The sequence below is a fragment of the Protomyctophum parallelum genome, assembly GCF_964188405.1.
Source record: "Protomyctophum parallelum genome assembly, chromosome: 20".
Lineage (NCBI taxonomy): Eukaryota > Metazoa > Chordata > Actinopteri > Myctophiformes > Myctophidae > Protomyctophum > Protomyctophum parallelum.
In genome coordinates this window covers 10544263-10569640 of record NC_139718.1, presented here as the reverse complement: position 1 = coordinate 10569640, position 25378 = coordinate 10544263, and the positions used below count along the sequence as shown (strand labels likewise).

The following is a 25378-nucleotide window of genomic DNA, read 5'->3' as shown; positions in this document are numbered from 1 at the left end:
AAGAAAAAGTACTCACAATTTGTACTTTGGCTATTTTCAATTGGACGAAATGTGTATATATATATATATAGGGCTGAAGTGGTTAATGTGTGTTCTGAAATAATAATCAAAATATTATAGTGGAGTAAAAGCACAATATTTGGATCCGAGATGTAGTGGAGTAGAAGTAAAAGTATTGGAAATTGGAAATACTCAAGTAAGGTACAAATACCTCAAAATTGTACTTAAGTACAGTACTTAAGTAAATGTACATAGTTACTTTCCACAACTGGTGCTCTGCTCACGTGATCACTTCACCCTATCTTTAAGACCTAGCTCGTCTGCTTCTGTGGCTCTCATTCAAACAGAGAGAGAAATGGCAGACACTTTGTGTTGCGGCACACTATACACTCCCTCTGACATTCTAAAATAGGGGACTCTAGAGACACCTTTTGGTATAACGATTAACAAGTGGTGATTTCTAACTCTATAGCCTTATCATTGCCATGCATGCACTATTAGGAATTCATATTACTCCACATAACCAGCCTTTCCAAAACGCACACAATACTACTTCTACTATTTGGAATCAAGCAATAATAAGCAAATATATTACAGGGTTTGTAAATGTGGCAGCATGACACTTGGGCGGGAACCCCTTTTGGTGTTAGCAATATGTTATGCTTTAGCAATTGAAAAATAGCAGATCTACAAACTCATAGCGCGCCATCGAGCTACGAGCTTCTAGGTCTGCTATTTTTGAAAAATCGAAGAACGACTGACATAGAAACATAGCTTTTTCAGAAAACTGTCAGGATGTAGAAGACATTTTTTTAATCTGATCTCAGGTCCAAATAGGTTAAGACACTTTTCTGACACATAAACTCTAATACTATGCGTGTCTTTCTATTCAATAGAATTTCCTATTGTACACTGCATCACCAGAAGGGCTGATATTCCATATACCGTACACTGAGTAAAGCTATAGAAGAACACCATTTTATGGGGGGTTTCACCTCTGGGGCGTTCTAATTTGTCATGCTCTGTGTGTACTCACCCAATAATGAATTCCTGTGACCCTGTGACTGGCGGTCAGTTCTTGTCATATAGTATCAAATCCATGTGAAAGTTATTATTTTGTAAAATATCTCCACTATTCCACAAGATTCACACAGACCATATCATCTGTAAATGACGGGAATTCACAGTAGTACTAAATGCATGAAAACCTTCTTAAAGGAGCGCATACGTAATCACAAACCACCAGGTGTGATTTAAATTACCCCACACCATCTGCAAAACACCTAGCAATTTGTGCACGTGTGTGCACTCATTGATATATAATTAGTACTGCTGTGAATGTTATGAAAGTGTGTGATCTACGGCTGTATATATGCAGAAAGCAGGTACAGTAAGGTAAAGCTTACTGTCCCAAAAGGAACAATTGGTTGTGCAGCGGTTTCACAGTAAACCCACGCTGTACAGTCCCGCAAAATCACACAAGATAATTAGATGCAACATATAGGGGGGGGAAAAAGGAATAGATCATGCAGTCCTGCATTCATACTGGATACTGTAGCTTTCTCCCTCACCACCTACCGTGGCCTCACAGACATAGCCCTCTCCTCCCGTTCCAGTCATAACTCTCCAACAGACAACAGTTTGTCACCATCATAAACTCCTCTGATCATCACACCCAGCCCCAGTTAATCACGATGTACCGAAAGATTACGTACTTTGTCCACTACTGTTCACCATATATATATACATGCTCACCCTGGGTCCAATTATTCGCCACCATGGTCTAAGCTTTCACTGCTATTCTGACAACACTCAACTGTACCTAAGCACCACACCTTCCACTCAGCTCCCCCCTCTGTTCCTTGTCAACTACTTCACTGAAATAAAAGCCTGGATGACCACTAACAATTCGAAAACAGAGCTCATTGTCGTGGCTCCCAACAAGGAACTGCTCCACAAAGTCGGAGATTGAGATGGAGAGATGGAGTCATGGAGCTGCCATCAACATGTTCAACGACATGTTTAATGTATTGTTTTGTCTATGTACTGTATTCATTGTGTTGTGCCCGAGGACCCCCTCTAAAACGAGATGATACATCTCAAGGGGCTATCCTCCAAAGGAAATAAAATTTAAATATATAACATGGAGTAGGAACTCTGGAAGTCCACAACCTGGGCCTCATTCTGGATTCAACATATCAAATCCTCATTCACGCCATTGTTACCTCCCGTCTGGACTACTGTTTTCCCTGTTTGGGCTCCTGTCAAGTTCTGCATCAATCACAAACTCCTCCTTCTCACATACAAATGTCAAAACATCCTCTCTCTGTCCCCAAGGCAAACAAGCGAACCTTGGTGGACAGAGCCTTCAGTGTGGCAGCATCCACCCTTTGGAACTCTCTCCCAATCTAGATTTGCCATGCTCCAACACTGGACTCTTTTAAGGCTGCCTTGAAAAGACACCTATTCTCTCAGGTTTATGGCATAGCCATAGTTGTTTGTCATTTTGTTTGTTTATTGTTTGTTTTGTTTTTTTGTAAAAGGTCCTTAGGTTCATGAAAGGCGCTATATTAATTCAAGATATTAGTATTACTACCGGTAACACCATCTTTTTTTTTTTTGTAAATTTTTATCCCACGATTTTGTAACCCAGTTTTCTTTTCACCCAGTGCCAATTATCTAATGTAATCCTGGGCGCTACACTTCCTCTGCCAACCTGGGGGGGCAGCGGACTGACCTCATGCCTCCTTCTATGCATGAGGAGTCCAAGCTGCTTCTTTTCACCTGACAGAGGGGAATTTCCCCGGCCGGACGTAGCGCGTGGAAGGGACACGTTATTCCGACCAGTTCCTTTCCCCTCCATCAGGCGCCCCGGCTGGCCAGGGGGAGGTAGTTTTAGAGATCAGGATTACGGCATGTTTTTGTGAGGGTATCTACCCTAGGGGACACGGGGAGAACATGCAAACTCCACACAGAAAGGCCTTATCGCCAACCCCCGCCTCGGGTATGGGCACTGATGACGCGGAGGAGGGAACACGCCGCCAGTGCCCACAGCGTCCCCAGTGGGAATCGAACCCAGGACCTTCTAGCTGTGAGGCGACAGCACTACCAACTGTGCCACCGTGCCCCCCCCGGTAACACCATCTTAATTAGTACATACTGTGTGATGTGTAATATTAATATTAGATTCAGATTTTGATATTGATATTGTATGGATGATAACGAAATGTAATAAATACACAAAGGCCTACATTCATTTCAATGCAACATCAAGTCAAATCCTTCTGCTTACCTCGATTGACGCCGTGGTTACATTTGCTGCAGCCTGTGGCACTGTAGGAGCACCCTCCTCTGGTGATGGTGGGTATTACACTGGTGTATGCAGAGTAGCCACTGATCCTGCATGGCTCTCCATAGCACGTTCCCATTGACGTGCAGCAGTACACTGGATGTGGGATCCCCGAGGGTTGGGGACCAGGGCTGGGCAGTAGCTTGGGTCTTTTGTTGCCCCGTGGGCATGACGTCATAGGAGGAATGGAGGAGGCCGGCGTGTCAGGGTGGCTGAAATGGACGTAGTAACCGGGGAAGCAGGTGTATGTGTGGGGGCTGATGGCTAATGCCGCCGGGTGGGGTATGGAGTGGGGGGACTGAAGGTGATGGTGGTGGTGATGGTGGTGGTGGTGGTGGAAGACCTTGGAAAGTGAACCTTTGTCAGGTTCCTCAAAGTTCTTCTCGTCCAGGAACAAGGCCAGTCTGTGACAGTACTCAACACACCTCTCCTGTGTACAGCAGTAGCAGGGGGAAACCTCAGTCTCAACTTGCTCCTCTTTGATAGGCTTTGCAGGTAGCCCCATCATAGACCTACAGTGGAGTCCAGGTTTATGGCACTGCTGATCTGTAGTGCTCCCCTTCCACTGGCCTCCCGGATCCAGAGACTCTGTTTTACACAAACTACAGCATCTCTGGATGTTTGATCCCACCTTGGAATGGGCTGAGTCCTGTTCTCCATGCTTTATTTGCTGTGCATGCTGGGGATGTTTAGATTTTTTGGTCTGCGTGGTTGCCTTAAAGCTTGTCTCGTTTTGTGCCGTAGTTGTCGCTGCCTCACTCCCTGACTTGCAGTCGGACTTGCGTGGTCGTTTGTGTAACGACGCAGTGCTGGTGAGCTTGAGCAGCGTTGCAGCAGTGAGACCTGCCTGTCGTCTGGGTGTCGGTGTAAGTAACGTCAGCCAGTCAATGCTCTCAGGCTCCACTTTTGACCTCTTCTTTTTCTGTTTAGGCGTCTCACTTATGTCTGGTTTCTCTCCCTTTGGAACCTTTTCAGTTTTAGCTCCCTTACAGCTAACGGCTGTGGCTTTAGTGAGAGTCTCACTGGGATGCTGCCGTTTCTTCATGTGAGTCAGAGAGTCGTTTCTAAAGAGAAGCAAGCTGTTAAAAGCCTCCGCGTTAAGAGAGGCCATTCTACGCCTGCGAGGCTCAGGGAAGGGCGGGGGCAATGGGAGTAAGGCTTCGTATTCATACATTTTTGGTTCCAGTGTTTGTTGATTGGCTGTGGACGTTTTCCTTTGTCCAGGTTTGTTGTCAGACTTGGTCCTTCTATGAATGGAGATAGATCGTTTCCTCCGTTTGATGTCTTCTCTCTTTCGCTTCCCACCTCCTGATGCATCCATTTCATTATCCAGCACCTTCTTCTCCTCCAGACGGGTGAGCAGGACGCAGCAGTCCAGGGTGTCTTCATCGCCTACTACGGGTTTCTTCTTTCTGTGTGACTTTCTCCTCTCCTTATTCTTATCTCTCAAGCGATTCCTTCTTTTCTCCCCTATTTTCAGTCGGCCTCCTGCACCTCCACTGCCTCCTTTGTCCTTCCGAGGCCTCCCTCGTTTTGTGGGGTGTTTCTGCTGAGCTCTGACCATGGTCTCAACATGGAGAAGCAGACCACCTCTTCCTTCCAAAGGTTCCCAGGGTGTGCTGTGGTGTGAGTCGGCTAGAGCGGCCCTTCAAATAGGCATCATCATGGGTCGACGGCTGGGCCCACGCACACCTCCTGGAGAGAGACAGTATGTATTTAGTAGTGCTACTTATTCATATGCCTTTATCTGAGCAAGGCTTAAAAAGACCACACCAGCCAACCATTGGCTATTAACAGCTTTGGCTATAAATCATACATATTACATACTATATTTTGGATTCATTTTTGGACTAGTGCCGTTCCCTTTTTGGTGAATGACCATCCCAATCACTTCACACCTCCTCAGCAATACACCCAGCAAGTGTGAAGTCAAATAGATTAGTTCTCGAGATATGCAAAGGACAGATATATAGTCCGACAGACATACATTGAGTACATACATACTATGGCTGGTGCGGTATGGATTTTTTTGTCATCGTGGTAATAAATCCCTGTTTACCGACGGACAGTATGGCGGTATGGCAGTATCACAGTATTGAGCGATACCTAAAAAAAAGTTGTATTATTATTATTTTATATATTATTATTGATTATTATTATCGTGATGATAATAATAATACTAGAAATGCGCTCTGTCGAAGTGCAAACTTGCGCCTTGCACACAGGTAGGCCATACATGGCTTACTTGTGCGCAAGCAGAGTGCGCCAACTACTACTACTACTAACTGATGTCTATTACAACTGCTGTTCTAAATAACATATTGACCCGTTATTGACCTTATATCTACCTTGAAGCGTACCTTATACCGTATAGTTATTTCACTATCAACAGCCAATAAGGGACCACCATTCATAGCGACAAGCCGACAACATACATACATACTTGTATACATTACATACGTTACCTTTTACCCACCCAACATTGAAACATATCTTAATCACGTCACCATCAACAGCCAATTATAACCATGCATACCACTTTTGGTCCAGCCGACCACAGTACTTGCGCACTCTGCTTGTGCAAGTAATAAGGTCAGAGGGAGAGTAATGAGGTCAGAGGGAGAGTAATGAGGTCAGAGGGAGAGTAATGAGGTCCGAGGGAGAGTAATGAGGTCCGAGGGAGAGTAATGAGGTCAGAGGGAGAGTAATGAGGTCCGAGGGAGAGTAATGAGGTCAGAGGGAGAGTAATGAGGTCAGAGGGAGAGTAATGAGGTCCGAGGGAGAGTAATGAGGTCAGAGGGAGAGTAATGAGGTCAGAGGGAGAGTAACGCCAAGGATTACAGTAATAAGGTCAGAGGGAGAGTAACGCCAAGGATTACAGTAATAAGGTCAGAGGGAGAGTAACACCAAGGATTACAGTAATAAGGTCAGAGGGAGAGTAACGCCAAGGATTACAGTAATAAGGTCAGAGGGAGAGTAACACCAAGGATTACAGTAATAAGGTCAGAGGGAGAGTAACGCCAAGGATTACAGTAATAAGGTCAGAGGGAGAGTAACGCCAAGGATTACAGTAATAAGGTCAGAGGGAGAGTAACGCCAAGGATTACAATGGGTTACATACAAAACCGTGGGACAAAGAATTTTAAAAGAAATCGCCGTTACTGTATGAACTCGATACCGTGGTATGCCGTACACAACCGCGGTATGGCGGTACTACGATTATTGCACCCAGCCCTAGTACACAGAGATTCCTGGAATTAATAGATACATATATTTTCCATTTGTTTCTCCAAAGCTATTACGTTATCAAAATATCAATCTCACCTGAATAATTAAATAAATGATGGTTCAACATTAATGATTTTAATCAATTGAACCAATGTTTTCTGCACTCTTGAGGCCCGGACGGCTGGCATAACCATTTGGGCACTGCTAATGCCATGACAGCGTAACAGAGTGTCACTGGTTCGCCTCTCCTTTGCTGCGTGTCACTCCCCATCTCTCTCTAATAATGGAAAGCATTGTTCTGGCCATAATACAAATCTAAACATCATTGCCATCATTTTTATAATAAATCTGACTAACGATGATGTCACTGCCTGGAAGACGAGTTTGTTTTTATTTTTTGGGGGCTTTTTCCCTTTTATTGATAGATTTACAGTAGCTTGACAGGAAAGGGGGAGAGAGATGGGGGGGAGACACGAAGCAAAAGGACGTCGGGATCGGGACTCGAACCCGGTCGATCTAATGACAGTCGGAACAATAGTATGTCGGAACTAAAGCCTGTACCCCTCCAGACAGCTTTCTGTCCAGTTCTCATGGGGTTTGAATGCTGTGAATATTTGTACAGTACTCCCTTAGACCCCTGAAGTATTCCAGGGGGTCCCTGGCAACATGAGGAAGTTTATTTTCACTATTATTTCACCAACTAGAAGTTTAGCCCAATGAGAGAATGTATAAGAGTAACTAATAACTATTCAGATCATAGGTTTCACTCTCTCCACTGTCAGTGTCAACTCCCTCCTACATTTGGAAGGGATCCCTAACACCAACACAGATCTTTTTAAATGAATGCCTATTATGTGGATCATTTTTGGGGTCTTTTTTTTATGTAATTATTTAAAATAAAATTATAGAGGGACAGACAGTAGGCTGACAGGAAATGGGGGAGAGAGATGGGGGGGGGGGGGGGACATGCAGTAAAGGCCGTCGGGATCGGGAGTCGAGCCTGCGGCACACTGCCAGACTCGGGCTACCGGCCAAGGTGCCTGGACCACTGAGCCACGGCCCAGACCCATTTTTGGGGTCTTTGACATGAAATGTATAGTTTGAGCCACTGACATAGAATTTCAGCCTAGGTCTTAATGGGTTAAGATGGGTGATTACATGTGGCTCTCTCCAGGTCTATTTCTGGTATCTGTTGTTTATAAATGGCTCATACTGTCTAGGAGACCAACATTGTGATATGAACTAAATATTCTGTACTGATCTACCTATATTTGTTATTTTGGAATTTGAACTGCAGCCAGATGATGAATTTGCAATGTCACTTTTCTATCAATGGAGCAACTTTTCACTCGTTCTGACTTCTGAGACCGCGTTTGAATAGATTAATGACGTACGCAACATTCACACTGTTCTTTAGATTTTGTTTTCATTGCCTGGTGTGTGATGATATAAACTTTTAATACTGGGAGAGAGAAGGGAGAACTTTGTTAGCCCCATAGGGGAAATGTCAGTCTCAAATTCACTTCATTCAGGTGTTGGGTGGTCAAGTGGTTAATAATAATAATAATACTTTGGTCTATGCTCTTTTTGCTGTACTTAAATTGTCACTGTATATTTGCATATTGTGGTATGTACTATATAAGTGTCTTGCTCAGGGACACTTCGACATGTAGACTAGGACCAGGACTCTCTACCCACTAAGCTATTCACAACGGGATACAGGGTGTTAATAATCAACTTTTAACCATTAATAGGAGGTTAAACTATTAATTTAGTCATTTATTACAAAGTTACTACATTTTCTAAACATTGTTCTAAGTTGTATATTTGTCATGTTTTTCCTATTATACTAGCTTGCGTGTGAATCCTCTTGTTTATCAATATAAAAATCATCGTACAAATTTTTTCCCCCTTTCTTAGGGAAATAAAATGCGTGGCATTGGTCAATTCTGTATGAGTCACACTCACACCGCAGATATTCTTCTACTGTAAATAGTGTATTTTCTTTGTTTGCATTAGCGATTATGATTTTGTTTTAAATTAGCATCCCTACACCAACCCAATTTAATTTCATTCATATTAACGACAGCATAAATCAGATCTGCAATAAGTGATAGATAAGCTATTGATTTGACCAAACAGCTGGTAATTGCCTAGAGAAGCGGTTTAATCCTTAATCTGCAAGGAAAAGGGGCAGTCATATCTTTCAAATCATAACATGGGATTCCTTCTCAGGTGAAAAATAGGAAGAAATTGAAACAAGATAACATGTTCTTCTAACAAACTAAAGTGGTTCATAAAATCCTTATTTTGGTACATTTTTGTCAGAGGGTTTTGTTGGGAGTTCCTCTTCACTTTCACATGAACAGAATGTTATGTGTAAGTGTATAATATCAAAAAAGAAGGAGAGGTCGCACATAATTTTTTTGCATGACTACGATGCAACGATGTGTTTTCTTTCTTCCTTCTTTTTCTACTGTGTGAGAGCAATGCACCGACTAGTCAAATTCCTCTGTGAACATACTCTGGCCAATAAACAGATTCTCTGGCCAATAAACCGATTCTGATACTGAAAAGCTGGGAACCTACTGCATGCAGTAGGAGCCTAGGCACTTTCACTTTCAGAAGTTCTGTAATTCCAATGGGTGAGGAAGTGTAATATGAGGCAGTCATTGTATTAGAACACTTGACTCCCTGTGTGAAAAACACTTTCAGTATAGCGTGCGTGCGTGTGTGTGTGTGTGTGTGTGTGGGGGGGGGGGGGGGGGGGGTACAGCTGCAGACAATTCAACCACTAGTTAGAGGCAATCACATTCAATGTGTGTATTTTAAAGACATGGAACCACCTTCCTATTAGAATCTGCCGTCAAAAACAATTATGCTGCTGCCTCAGTTCAATCTCAATAAAAGGTTTCAGGATGCGGCTATTAGATGAAGTGTCCGTTTAGCCAGTTGTCAATCTGGGAAAACAAAGGGAAAACAGCGGCCTCTTTTCCTTTGAATTTGTCAACAGTCTGTCTCGAGAGACGACCCAGTTGTTGAACAGTTGTCTCGTTGGATTAATACCAATTACCAACGTTAACTTGCAGTCTCAAAGTTAAAGTTAAAGCACTTTCCATTGCAGTCAGAACTGCAGCATCACAACCAATCTTCCGCCGTAGTCTGAAAACCCACCTTTTCAGACTCCATCATGGCCCATAGCACTTACCCTACCCCCTTAGATAGCATTTCTGTAGACTTAGATAGCATTTGATACAGACTTATAGCATGTTATGAAGACAGCACTATAATTGCATTCTATGTAGTCATAGCACGTCATAGTACATATGTATAGCATAGTATAGTATATATGTATAGTTTATATGTATAGTTATTAGTTTCATTATATAGATATTCCACTGTTACGTTCTTAGCTTACGCATGTTTCATGATAAATGATTTTCTATGTGATGTATTCCCATGCTTTTTGTTCTTGCTTAATGTAAGTCGCTCTGGATTAAGAGCGTCTGCTAAATGCCTAAATTGTAAATTGTAAGTTAAACTACATAAAGTTCCCCTCGGTGCACAGGTCTCCACCAGGGTAGGTCAGGATGTGGCCTCCTGGTGGCGCTATAATAGGCCAAAGTGAAAAGGGTGCCATTTCATCTTACGCCTTCGATGGCAATTGGATGATTTGAGGCATTTTGTTCCAAAAATGTGTTTTGCAAAACCCACCTGTTGGTGGCGCTATAACAGGCCAATGTGAAAAGGGTGGGATATATTCCTCACCCAAGTAGGAACGTCAGTGAAAGATTTCACGTAAATTGGACGCTGCACACATACACACACACACACACACACACACACACACACACACACACACACACACACACACACACACACACACACACACACACACACACACACACACACACACACACACACACACACACACACACACACACACACACACACACACACACACACACACACACACACACACACGGCCCGGTGGAGACAATTAACAGGAGGATTTTTCTGTACAGCAGAATAATGAAATTAAAAGCTTAAAATGTCTCTGTCCTCAGTTATATTCTTTCATACATGTTGGTCTTTTGGGAGTCTAATACTACCACTTAATAATTAATGTTATTATGACATTGTTTCTTCCACCATTCAAAGAAATAACCAAGCGTAGTGAGTAGAAACAAGAGTAATCATGAGTTATGACCAAAAATGCTTGCGATGACCGACTCTGCTAGAACCATTTTTGCACAGCATAGAAATATTGATTCATCTTATAAAACACAAGCAAAGTCGGACCTCCATGAATACACCTGCTCGCCAAAAATGCAAAGAAAAACACCCACACACTGAAGAGTATGCTTGTTACCGTGCCATGCGGCTAAGTACAGTCACAAGAACAAAATAGATGTTTTTCAATAAAACTGCTAGGCTGCAAGTAAGAGAGCATGAGAGATTATCTTCAACACATTTTGTATTTGATCCTACATGTACAGCAACCAACAACAGTCAAGAGAGTATACTAATCTAACAAAAACTATTAGAGATGCTTTTAAAGGAATGTGAATATGTGTATGTATGGCTTTTGATTAAACTCTACCTTCACCATAACCTACATAAGCAGTGCTCCTTGACTTTCCTCAACATTGATGTTATCTTTTCAAACTGACTCAAGCAAAGTTATACTGGAAGCTATAGCTTAATGCTGAACTCGGAACAGACAGAACTTTAACGGGACAGTTTCAAACGTCTCGTAACTTGCTTGGGCCATTTTGCCAACTGACTCTGTGAACCGTGAAATGCAATCCATGAGAGAGCAGTTTAATTTTCAGATAACAAGAGAACAGAAGGAGACTCACATTTGACCCCCGTCTGTGTATATCAAATCATGTTGCTTCATTTGGATATGACATAACAAGCATAAAGGGAAAAGACAGCAGCTAATTGGAGAGCAGAAACATGTTTCCTCAAGAGAGAGAAAGGTAATTTGCAATATCGTTAGTCGAGTGCATCAATAATAATATTGTGATGATGATATTATTGGCAAAGAGAAACTGTTGGTCAAAGTAATGCTGTATAGAACATGATGCAGACTTGATTGTTGGAGTCTGAGGAGCCACAGTGTCCTTGTAATTGGGTGTCCCCAGCTAAATTTGTTAATAGAGCATCACAAAAAAATTATATTTTATACGCTGGCTATTAAAAAGTGCCACTTCGCGAGCACAAAGTGAATTTTAATCTCGAAAGTATTGGAATATTTTGAATAGTTTAGCATTTATTTCAAACAAAACAGCTCTTCTGGAAGTCTTTGGCACAAAAAGGGGTCCACGGCCAAATACATATCAGTGTAGGGGTCCGTGACATGAAAACATTTGAGAACCAATAGCCTATAAGCCACTAAGCCAGTGGTTCTCAACCTGCAGGTCGAGGTCCGCTAGTGGGCCGTCAGAAAAGCCCCCCCCCCAACTATAAACTATAACGAAATAAATAAACAAACATGCTCTAAAAATGCTCCGCTGCTGTGTTTAAGGAGTAAGTAGTTCACCCAAAAAAGAAATTCGATCAATTATACACCCTGAAGCCTTGAATTGGACTGGGACAAAAACTAAGAATTCTCCATGAAATGAAGGCTTCATGGGGTGTGTAATTGATAGAAAATAAGTCGTTTTGGGGGTGAACTAATCCTTTAAGTGGTCAGATGGCCTATAAGTAAAGTAAAATCCTAATTGTTCACTTATCTTAAACTGTTCATCATTTTTGCTAGGGACCCCCTGGAACCCCTGCCCCTCCATGGACCCCTGGGGGTCCCTGGACCCAACTTTGAGAACCAGTCGTAACTCTCAGAGTTAAATTAACACTCAATATTTTGCTGTGCTATGCATTAAAGGTATAAGGGTACTAAAGCAGTAATAAGTATAGGCCTAATATAGCTCAGTAGTCTGTCTAGGAGCACGGCAAAAAGTTGTCCATTCAAGAGAGTATAGGAAATTACCTGGCTGGAAGCCATCTCTAAGCAAATATAATTATTATACTGTTAGGCTACTTACAGTAAAAAAGAAAAAGAAAAAAAAAGTTTCAATTAGGAGGACTATATGGATGTCATGTCCATAGCAGCACCAGCATAAGTCACAAAGCAGCACCAGCATAAGACCATAAGTCTATTGTAAAATAATTTCTACGACGATTTTGTGGCGCACATTAGACGGCCGTATCCAATTTAGAAGCAATTGATGGCCATTCTTTTTGCATTCAATAGCAGCTCGTTGAGTACTTAATTGAGTTTAATCTGTAGGCTATTAGAAGTCAGATGGGGCTCGGTTGCGGATGTGGCAACATACAGTATATGGCAGTCAGAGGCTATACACTTTAAGAACTGTTGTATTGTCTAAAAACGGATTCAAACCAAGGGCATAGTGTAAGCTGTTCTTCATTCTAGTTGTCACGAGAAAAGGGCAAAACGGAGAAACCCTTGGGAATCTGCTCTTGCGCTGTGTGCAGCTTAGATAGGGCGTATCACGAAGTCCGCTTTCCTTGGGCAAATCATCAGTTCAATACTACACCACCACCACCAATTATAAACAGATCCGCATCCGCTAACTAATAGCACACGATCAACATGGATGCACTTCAGTGAACACCGACGAGTATTGAACAGTGATTACATGACAAAATAAACACCTTCGATCAGAAGCTCCTGCATCTCAGACTCAGAGTTGGCCATCGTGCTGGACAGACAGGGTTATTTGACAGCATGCGGTGGTATAGAGCGGCTGTTAGTCCATGATATCATAAGTAAAAAGCTCACCGGGACGATGATCTACAGTACTAACAGTAGGCTACAACAGCGACCAGTCCAACCTCAACATGCTTGATCGAACGGGAGGTTTGGCCGTATACAGTCAATAATAATATTATTACGAGCTCACACGGGCTAGTTGTTCAAATGTAGGCTACTGTACACCCCCGATCCTCTCTAATCTGCAATGGTGACTGGAATTACAGCCGTTGGGTTTGAAGATTCATTACCTTGTTGTGTCCCGTTCTCGGTTTAGAAGAAGACTGAAATCCCGTCCTGATCGCCAGTCCACTGTATACGTTCGGACTGTACGTCGAACTGAGAGTCGATCCGCGGACCGAAACAGCCTCCTACCACACAGACATGGCAAAACGGTGAAACGGTGACCTACTTCCGAAGTGGCAGCATGCTGGAGATAATATTCATGCGCTGCATTCGCGATATTGCCGTTGCACCGGGACATCAAGAGAAGAGCAGCGGTGCACACTGCACAGGCAAGATAATATTACCGCCCGGTGGAAAAATGATCAAACTTCGCCGATCTAACAACAACACGACTCCATAAAGGTCAGGACTCAGGAGTTATATGGATGGACTACACAAGACAATCACCATAGCATTATGTGATCCTGTAGCTGCAGTGCACTTTGAAGAAACTTAAAATTTCCCCCCGAAATATATCACAGACACAGCTGAAATTAAATAGGACAAGTAGGCTAGGATAGCCTACTAACCAATGGATGGTCTATGACATCAGTCTAAAAAAACAACATTTATAGTCAAAACAAACAATGTCGCTGTAAAGTTGCCATCCAGTCAAAAATCAAGCTTAATTGGGATGGATGCTAATTAGCCTCAACTTTACAGTGTGTAATTAACAGCTGTAAACGAGCTGAGTGTGTAACTTAATGAGGCGTGAGTGCTGTGGAGGCAGGGAGGGCAGACTGCTGAGATATGACCTATACACTGCACTACACAGCATATACGCAAGAATACACCACAAAACAATGAACTCAAGACAATGCAATGCACTACGCCAGCCAAGCGCACTCAGAACATTGTATTCCTTAAAATCAGCATGAAAGACCTGCTTGAAGTTAAGTTTCACCTTGAAATAACCTTCATGATGATCTTCAGGGGGGTTTATGAACGGTCTACAGACTACACAGTGAAATCCTCAGTGTTGCTAACACACAGTACAGGGCAGGGGTTCACAGTCTACCACTGACGGGATGCCCAGGGACACAGTAGCAAACACTTTTTGTTCTCCATCTGACAGTGCCAAAGTCACAATTAAATGAATCAACCCAGTGAAACATATTCTTTTTTTCTGCATTTAGTCTGCAATCAACAAGACTTGGGTGGTGCTGGTAACTGGAATGCCCGGCTTAAAATACGGTCACCCTCTTTCTGTTCCCCCGCCGACCGCTCGGTGGGGCGGTTCTTGTATTCTTGCATTTGCTTTACTGAGAATAGGGTTAGAAATATGTTTATGGTTAGGCATAGTATTATTGGGGTTAAGTTTAGGAAGGAATAGGGTTAGGTTTTGGCACTGTTTTACTGAGGTTAAGGTTAGGAATAAGGTTAGGTGTAACCGTTGAAGCTTACTTAGGTTCGTTTAAGAATACTATACCAGGCTGATTTTGTTTTGAGGTGAGTGTTCTAGTATTAGTGGTGGTGTGCGAGGTGGGGGGATTGAATGGCTGTGGTATTTCAACCGAATGTCAAAAGAGAGTGAACAAATTTGCAATAGCTATAATGAAAAGGAAAGGTGATAAAATCAAATAAACAGATCTTGCCCTATCTCCGTAACTCATTAAGAACTTGGGAAAGTCGTGACACACAACACACTCATATACTGTTAGCTAAATCCTAAAAGGACACAGATGCTTTCCCAGTCTTAATAGGCTAATTACAGGAGTACAGGATAAAAAAACAATGCATGGGTACCAAGGCTACCAAGACATAAATTGTGCATTCTTCCTAATTCAGATATTTTACTGATAGCCTGCAAACCTAATAATAATAATAATAAAGCTTTATTTATATAGCACCTTTTAAGACAGCGTCACCAAGTGCTTCACAAAAGAAACAATAATAGTAAAACATCACACAAAACAGGACATTTTAAAACAATGTGAAAGAGTAATTCAAATACGAGCAAACAAACAATTAGGTAGACAGTAGTAAGAAGCTTAAGGCAGAGAAACAATCAGTAAACACAACCAAGACAAACCTAAAACTTGTCCTTTACCGATCTACTAACATGCACAAGTCGACTGAATTGACATTAATCTTTCAGGTCTTCTTTAAATAGATTGCCATATTTGAAACCCTGAGAAGACAGAATGGTAGCGTGCTAACGTAAGTATAAAACACTGAGTGCAGTCAGCATTACCCACTCTGCACTTTTCCTGAGATAAATTAACCAAATGAAACCAGGTGACTGATTAAGCATCAATATCTCATACATTGTTCTTACAACTTACTTTATAGTAAATCCACTAATCACAAAGTAGAGGAAATGTACAATATGTAGATGAAGATGTGTGTACAATAAAAAAGTCAATATTAGTAAAATGTTACCAATATTTCCAATCCAACAATGTAATCTTTAAATGGTGTAACAGTAATTCTGGTGCATTTATCTCTCTCTATTTTATTTCTAATCTATTCTTTATTTCCCTTTCTTATGCCTTATGAAAAGCTCACCTTTGTGGATTAACCCATTTTGGGCTTTAGCTATTGAAAAATAGCAGATCTACAAGATCATAGCGCGCCTCCGAGTGGCGCGCTACGAGCTTGTAGGTCTGCTATTTAAAAAAAAACAAAGAACGACTGCCATGTTGGCTTTTTCAGAAAACTGTCAGGATGTAGAAGACATTAATAGAATCTGATCTCAGGTCAAAATGGGTTAAATGTGCTACATACTGACTAGACCTACAAACATTTAAAAAACAAAACATGAGCCCAAGGCTGCATACCAGAGTAAGTGTTGGTCGTGACTCATGGATATGGACAAATCAGTGTTGGCAGAACACTGAACAAGATAGAAAAACATTTTCTATCCTAAAGTTGAGAATGCAGCCTATATGTAAAGATGACAGTTCAGAATCTCAGATCAGATAGGAAACAGGACAGGAAGTGCAATTAGGTGCTCTGGCTGCACCTCTTCAAACAGAGAGGGCAGAAATGCTGGGGATCACAGATGGAGAGAGAGAGAGAGAGATAGAGAGAGAGGGCGGGGGCAGAGAGAGAGAGAGAGCAGTGGGAGATGGTTGAATTGAAAGACAGAGTGAGAGAACAGCAGAAAAAGGAAAGTGACGAAGGAATCCAACACATCTCACAGTGTATAGAGAAAAAGTCAAGCTTCGCAGAAATCAGGGCGCGAGGCAATTTGTCACTTTCAGTCCTCTCGTTTCTTTGCCTGACTGACAGCCGCTCTGAAATACAGATGTTGGCCGGGAAGATTCAGAGTGACAAATAGAGATAGCACGGGGAGAGAGAGAAAGACAGCGAGAGAGACACAGAGAGAGAGAGAGAGAGAGAGACAGATTTACTGCAAGACAGAGAGAGATTGTCATCATCATGTGGAACAATGACCCTCTAACGGAGGAGGCCTGTCGCTGTATTTCCAACACGGCTGAAGAAGGCTGGAGGAGGAGGTGCCATCCTGCCTGCCCTTCTGCCAGCACCTCAGTCAGACTTTCAGCATCTGCCAGAGTGAAGGACGGTCGGTGCCATGTGCTGTTCAGCAGAGAGTCTGATGTTTGGCTGTCACACTGAGGCCCTCTATTCTGCCCTGTGTCACTTTATAAACGGGATTTAGCCCCCACTACCAACAGACAACAAACTCTAACAGCACACACACACGCGCGCGCACGCGCATACATACACAGACCCTCTTTCTCTCTCACTCTCTGTAACACGCACTGGCATGCGCGCGCAAACACACACACACACACACACACACGTATCAGTGTGCGATAACTGAATGAGGCTCTAACCTTCACAGCTGCGGGTCTGTGGACAGCTGACTCCGTTCTCTGGGTCTCTGTTCTCCCTCTGTCTCTTTACTCACTTCCAACCATGTCTACCTCCTCTCCTCTGCTATGCTTCCACAAAACAGACCTGTAATTTTCACAGCTGTGTCTTTGGCCTTGTGCCATGGCGGGAGAGAGAGAGAGAAAGAGAGAGCGTGAGAGAGAGAGAGAGAGAGAGAGAGAGAGAGAGAGAGGAAGGGGGCTGGGTAATGGATTTTTAGAAGACTGCACTAACAGAACCCTGCTAATCCCTGGGCCCATTGGGATTCACTGGTCACACCAACTAGTGAAATATTCAGACAAGTGAAACAGATTGAAATACCAGCCCAAGCCAGGCGCATTCAGCATGAAATATACATGTATTGTAGACACACAATGCCAAAAAGTCCTATAATTTGTCACAAGCACATCACAGAGAAAATTCAGTTATCCATAATTCCTACTAGTATACTTACTAGTAAGTTACTTCCAGCAACTTTGTATGCCTGATATTCTACTGTTTGCATAAGTCTGTATGAAGTATCCATTAGTTCATGGGTTTCCCAAACTTTTCAGTCCTCGACCCCAAAATAATGCTGCCATTGACTCACGACCCCAACCTAACCCCAGAGGTAATTTTATGCACATAAATGTGCACTTGGTGCACACATGTAATGTATTATTAAGCCTGCCTAGGGCTATTCAACACATGTATGACACAAACAAAAATAACACACACAACAAAAATATTTACGGTTAGTAGGGAATATTTTCAGAATAAAGGCGCTAGAGTGCCAAGCAGATGGGCAGATTTTACTATGAAAAGTTCCATTGCCCCCCAAAACCCGGGAGGTATAATGTTCCATTACTACCTCACGCTAATAAGTCTGATCTCTCTATAGACGAATTCAGAAATGGGTCTCATGGTCGTAGCTTACGTATTTCCTGTAGGCAGAGACGACATAGCTGCGGGGTAAACCTGCACCTTTTCTACAGTGACAGTGAACTGTAGAGTGACTGATGTTGGTCTGCCTCAAACGTTATTCTTTTACCTGCTTTTTACTAACACTAACATTACAAAGATGCCCAGAACATCAGGATGAACCTGTGTAGTTTATGACCGCTCCAACAGTAGTGGCAACATTCCAAAAACAAAAAAAACGGACTGTCAAAATATCCACCGCGGTGGCCGAGACCAGAGCCATAGAGTAATGGTTGAGACGAAGCAATGAAAGGTCCTGAAAGATACATAACGTCAGTCTTACCCAATACCCAATCTTTCTGTTTTAGGAACACAAGGCTGCTGTACTTTATACCTCATACTTTAAATGCTTAGTATGAGGTATAAAGTACAGCAGCCTTGTGTTCATAAAACACAAGGCTCTGGGTAGGCCCTAAAATTATGATCGCAGGAATTATTTGGGGTACTTTTGATTCCGGCCTGTCTGATGACTACAAATCATTGACTACAACATGACGTAAATTACCATACGCTCCCGACCGGATCATAAACCCGAAAAGGAATGATACCCAGGCTATATGCTTTCTCATTCTATTGAAATGTATTCAGGTGTAAAATATTTTTGGGAACCCCTGCTTTAGTTAACTACTGTTATCTCATCAATTATAAGCTGGCAAACATATAGGAAAAGAGAATTGATCAACACAAATTCATGACTGGAATTGGATAGTTGGTATTTCAACAGTCACTTCGATGTAGGCAATGGTTCTCAAATAAAGCACTTATTCCTTTCAAAAGTGTTTTGGGGACAAAGAAAGGTTGGCTGCGTTAAATTGATGTCTTGCTATGTTATATTAGTCAGATGATACTGTTGATTGTTGTTCTGTGCCATATCTTCCAGGGACAATTACCCACTGTGAATGCGTTCTAAATACGTTAAAATAAGAAATAACCAGTAAGACGCCATGAGGGCGAGAAGTGACCTCGAGGTCGCGTGCACGCATCCACCTGGGTGACGGCAGACTGCTGGGCGAGCGCTGGCGCTTTGGCATGGGGGGTCAGATCAACATACCGGTATGGAATGAATTATGTACTGGCCATATATGGATGGTGTACAGGGTTTGATGAGGTCAGATCAACATATGGAATGTCAGGACATGTCAGCTCCATATATATAGAGATCTAAGGGTGGCAGCGGGGGCAGGGTCTTAAGTGTACAGGGTTTGATGAGGTCTGGCCATATCTGGAGTGTGTCTTGAGTGTACAGGGTTTGATGAGGTCAGATCAACATATGGAATGTCAGAACAGGTCAGCTCCATACTGTATATGGAGATCTAAGGGTGGCAATGGGGGCAGTGTCTTGAGTTTACAGGATGTGATGAGGGCCTTAATTTTCCGGCCTATTGAGAACTCTAGTTCTCGCCGGCTGCCGGGTGGGGTTGCACTATTAATTAATTTGGGGTGGGCCCGGCCCGTCTAGAGTTTGAATGGACAGGCATCAGTCAAAAGGGAGACATCGAAGAGGAAGGACGGATGGGGCAGGATCAACATATGGAATGTCAGAACTGGTCAGCTCCATATATGGAGATCTGATGATCCAGTCTTCTCCAATCTGTATGGCTATCCAGGGTTTTGGGTAGTGATCTTCATACTAAATATGGAAATGGCCATAATAAATAAATGGCGTGACGTGTCATGAGGCATGAGGGACTGACGGCCATATATGGTTTCGTGACGTGTCACGAGGCATGAGGGACTGACGGCCATATATGGTGGCGTGACTGACGGAACGACGGACAGGTTTTGCAGGGTTTCATAATAAGTAGATAATAAGCAATGTTATTAATAAGCAATACTAGCCTATGTTGCTGGTATACAATATGGACCTCTTCTGGAACATTTTTGCCAAGACTAAAATGCCCATGGTGTCTGTCTATTGCCTGTTTGACTGAACATGGGCGTAAAGTTAGGATGATAGAGTCCCCTTTGTGGTTTGCACGGATTAACATTCACGCTTGAATGGTAATCCTTTGTGGTGAAAGTTGTATCTATGCTTTGCCATACTTATTTTTGTGGCTGCAAATCTAAATTGATCTTGACATTTTTTGGGCAATTGGTAGGGCAATTGGTACGTACTATGAGAGCTTAGACGATTGTTCTGAGGTAAGCAGATAACAAAAATATACTGAAACAGAAAGATACAAAGTCATTTTTAAGTCATACAAATTGCATTCTATTTGATTATATTCCAATGATTTGTAATAACAGCCTCAGCCCTCTTTCGTCTAAACTTTAACATATCTATCCAATCACTATCCAACCACATGTTGCCTAAATAGATGGGTAGCCTAGCCCCACCCCCACCCCGTCTTTATTACAGCAGTGAATGATAAAGACAGCTGAGATATCTATGTGTCTCATACTTTAGACACAACAGGGCACTTCTACAGATATACTGGGATTTTTATGTCCTGGATTTATGTCTAGCTTTATGCTGGTGGTGTGCCGCTATGCTCCATGACATCAACCTCATAGGCTAGGCGTATCATGTTGTGATACTGGTCAGGCTCCTACTTGGCCTCACCCCCGAACCCGCCTCACTCCAGCCCACTTTGACAGGCTGGAATGGCTTAGGGTCGACGACAGAGTACAGCATCTTGCAATGGGTCTGGTCCACAAGATTCGATACACCACCAAGAGACCCATGAACCTGTCTAGATACTTCCTTAAATGTTAAAGAACACACCCACAACACCACAACACCAGAGGGAGTGCAACGAACCATGTACAACCCAGATTCGGCACAAACAAGGGAAAATTTTATTTTCGCTCCTATGCCACCAAAATGTGGAACGCCCTACCAATAGTCATTAAGACATGTGAATCCCTTGACTCCTTCAAAACCTCTCTCAAAGAGCACCTACGGACGGCTGCAATTCAAAACTGGCCCCTGTAAATCCCCTGAATCCCCCCCACCGCCCCCCCTTTTTTCCCCTCACTGTATGTTTCTTTTCCCTTTTTACCTCCTTTATGATGAATTCCTGTTCTGTTCTTTGTGTCTATTTTGTACGTCTCTAAATGTTTTGATGAATGGAACATGGTGGACCCTCTTGTAAACAAGAGTAATGCTTAATTGGGTCATCCACTCACAGTTAACATTCTTTGTATTGAGTTTGTGCTTGAAATGTACTGTAATTCTGCAAATTCTGCAATAATTCTGTTAATAAGATTTCAATCAAAAATCAATCAATGTTGCTGAGAAGAGAGAATATCAGACACTAGAATTTTGCGGCCGCTTCGCGGCCGCTCATCCCAGAGTTACGTTGCCGCGCACTATGGGAAGAAGGAAATTGCGGGAGTTGACTCCACATGTAGTAATGGATGGGTTATTAGTTATTATTATGTGTCCTTATTAGTGTAGTGTAGTGTAGTCAACACGTTATGGCTCATACACACTGCCCGGTATTTGCTCCGATTATGCTGTCGGGGAGCATTTTTGGCGCTGGCCGACAAAACCCCTGATCTGACGTTAAGCGGTGCCCAAAAGTTATAGATCACAAAGGCTTTGCAGGTAGAGCACATGACATGGCCCTAAAAATATATATAATTTTAATATAAAAAACTATTTTTGCATCTGCCGCTTGAGATGACCTGAGATTACTTGATTGATTGACATAAAAAAGGGCCTGTCAGCTCAAACACACAATGCAATAGTTGTTGTTGCGTACAATCATCAGTAGCAAAGTCAAATACCAAAAATAAAAACCCTACCATTTCCATTTTCCCCCCTCTATTTCCCATTCCATGTGCGTTTGTCTTATAGTTTCTCTGGCCTCTGTACTACTGCCACCTACCGTCCATTCATTGTATTACACAGTGGGTGAAAAAAACACACCCCTTAAGACTAAACCCGACCAATCAGAGGTGTGGCTTCCTGTGTGTGTGTGTGTGTGTGTGTGTGTGTGTGTGTGTGTGTGTGTGTGTGTGTGTGTGTGTTTCGATGTGCAGGGCGTTGCTGAAAATGAGCACCTGTGCTCAGCTACTTCCCTGGGTAAAGAAGAAAAAAAAGAAAAAAAAAAGAAGAAAGGTACCTTTCAAAACCTATAGAAGTCAGCCTGGTACAGACGAAGGGGACACCACTGTATGTAGCCTCAATTACATTTTGTAACGATTTTCTGCAATGTAGTTTTATTTGGTGGGTATATGAGCTGGTTGTTTTGAAAGTAGCTCTGAAGTAAAAAAAAAAGTGTGGGCATCCCTGGTATATTCCGTGGGTAAAACCCTGTAGGCTACCCATATATTAGCCCAATATTGGCGTTATGCATTTCACTTGAATAATGTTGTGTGCGCACGTGCGCGTGTGGAGAAAGACAGTTATTTAATGAAAGTGAAGATTATAACGTCCTGTATTGGTAGCCTATTATTAGCCCAATATTGCCGTTGCGCATTTCACTTGAATAATGTTGTGTGCGCACGTGCGCGTGTGGAGAAAGACAGTTATTTAATGAAACTCAAGATTACAACATCCTGTCTCGCTGCCGCGGCGCCGCCGTGCGTGTATAGCCTGTGTGTGTGTGTGGGGCGTGGCGAGAGAGAGAGGCGTGGCGAGAGAGAGAGAGAGAGATCGTGGCTTCCAGGCGTGCGTGTGTGTGTGTGCAAGCAAAGGCGTGCGTGTGCGTGTGTGTGCAGGCGTGTGTACTCGGCAGTTGGCTGGCAGGCGAAAATAGCCAAAGCGTTCCGTGTAATCGTAATATGTAGGCACAAACAAACTACTGACAAAGTACAATGTTGATGTAACTAAGAGATTCGCTGAGAGAGCGATATTTTAAATACAGAGATTTAGAAGGAATAAGCAAAATCGTGAGGCTACAATTCCTCTCCCCTTCCTCGTTTCTCTTCTCCTGCGGGAGATCAGAATGAGATTCTGAGAGCTAGCGATAGGAGGAGATAGGTCCCGCACACTGCGAAGGTAAGTGTGTGACGTCACTGCCGTGTGAGTGTGTGTGGGTGTAGTGTGTAAGATGGTGTTGTGGGTGTTGCAATAGCGACGTAGCTGTTGTGGCTTTGGGTTTCTTGCCATGTGTTGGGTACAAGTTCTCTAATATATAATAGATAATGTAGCCAATAGCCATAGACCCTTTTCATTGCAGACTTGTTGACATGCCATTATCTGGTGTGTGTCTCATTTAGGCGGTTCTATACAGTATGTCATTGAAATTAAATCATGAACATAACTGAGCAGGAGATGTCCATGCTATACTGTAGTATACACCATGATGCAAAGATGCAATGCAATACAATTTTTAAACTTCAGCTACAATCAGCCAATCAAATCATCACAAATGTGGTACACACAGACACACAAAGCTGGGCATAGGAGTGCCTCCAAAATTGCTGTGAAAATAAGGTAAATTTGAAATTTCCCAAAACTATTAAGCAGCTGCCAGCCTGGATCTACTGGCATTTTGTTATTGTTGCTGTATTGTTTAATGGTTTGAGGCTGTTTTTTTCTTCAAAAAGAACATACATTATTCAACCGAAGCCAGCATTTGGCCAAGAGGAATTTTATACTACTGTAATAGGCTACACACAACGCCTAGATTTAATCTAGCATGCAAGCCTATACATTCAGTCTATCATGGCGCAACAGCAATGTTGCCATTAACCATCTTGTGATGCAACCATCCCACGGTATATTTTAGCTACGCACAAGTGACTGCCACAACTTATTTTTCTGTGACCACTGTACCACATCAGACTGGAATAAATAGTAGCCATGCATAGCCTACTCATACGATTTGAACAAAGACTTGCACAAACTTTAAATCTGCTTCAGGTGGTGACCACTATATGTAGGTGATAGATACCGTGATAAGTAGGCGATACTGTACCATTGATCTTTTATTCCAGCTGGTTGGGCCACTTGGGTGTCAGCGCTGACTGGAAATAGTCAGTCAGTCCACACTCTTTATTGATTGTAAAAAATAGTTGATGGCTGTTTCTCTCCCCAGTGACCGTGAACTAGTGTAGACCTGTGCTGACAACCATGTCCATAGACAACTGACCCTGCAGTCGCGTACAAACGACAAATGACTTTTACACAGCTGAGAGAGAGAGAGAGAGAGAGAGAGAGAGAGAGAGAGAGAGAGAGAGAGAGAGAGAGAGAGAGAGAGAGAGAGATGGGTCAGGTGTATCGTTCTCGCAAGTGAAGGAAAACAGTGGGCGACTCGCCACCACTCACTCACTCAGTTGAGTTGCGTTGATCTGTCCCGATCCACTAGAACGAAGCCTTTCTCGAAACTGCGCGATTATTACAGTCCCAGCGTAAAGATGCCAGTCGTTTGCAATAGAAACTACATATTTGTGTGTTGTTAACATACATAAACATAAGGTGTAAATCGCCTTCATTCGCGCTTTTGTAAACTGCGACTCACTTCAGCGTGTTTTTACATAACAGCATCATCCGCTTTTATGTTGACGCATCATGTTGCGAAAACATGGAGTTTCTTAAAGGGCCACGGACTCACCGTCCACATGTCAAACTGTACAGTCCCACCCGGATAGCCTAATTAATTGACACATGGTCGTGCATGACTTGTAATGTCTTGCATGTTCTTTACAGAGCTAAATTAACAGCTAAATGATCTGCTTGAGAAAATTGTCCATTTAGTGTCCTCCTGTCCAACAAGTAGCCCGCTGCAAATTAATTAATACTTGAGGGGGGACTTTGTTAAATAGGTCTGTGGCCCCTTTTCCACTGGTTGTTCTGTTTGATTGGGAACTGGGTATCAGTTCATAACCAGTTTTTTGAGTGGTGCAACCACTCCTACAACCAGCTTGCAATGTCCTCGTACGTGTTTGTGTGTCTGTGTGTGTGTCTGTGTGTGTGTCTGTCTCGTACTTGTTTGTGTGTCCGTGTGAGCATGAGTATGTGACTTAAAAATAGCAGTAGGGGGCGCCAGAAACAGTGAGAGGGGTAGTGACTCTAATGAGAGAGAGTGAGAGAGGTAGTGACTCTA

At 42.7% G+C, this 25378-nt stretch overlaps 1 protein-coding gene across 3 annotated transcripts in view; it reads right to left on the bottom strand.

The window, feature by feature from the left end:
* Nucleotides 1-24781, bottom strand: part of bahd1 (bromo adjacent homology domain containing 1) — a 33439-nt gene extending 8658 nt beyond the window's left edge. The window contains exons 1-2 of one of the 3 annotated variants that reach the window (XM_083792660.1): nt 24605-24781; nt 3293-5044 (exon numbers count right to left, since the gene is read on the bottom strand). In XM_083792660.1, coding sequence (XP_083648786.1) covers nt 3293-4913 — 1621 coding nt within the window. In that variant the 5' untranslated portion in view covers nt 4914-5044; nt 24605-24781. Of the gene's footprint in view, nt 1-3292; nt 5045-13606; nt 13713-24250; nt 24362-24604 lie in introns of those variants that run through there. The other 2 variants (XM_083792662.1, XM_083792661.1) reach the window with 2 other exon arrangements.
* Nucleotides 24782-25378: the final 597 nt, after the last annotated feature.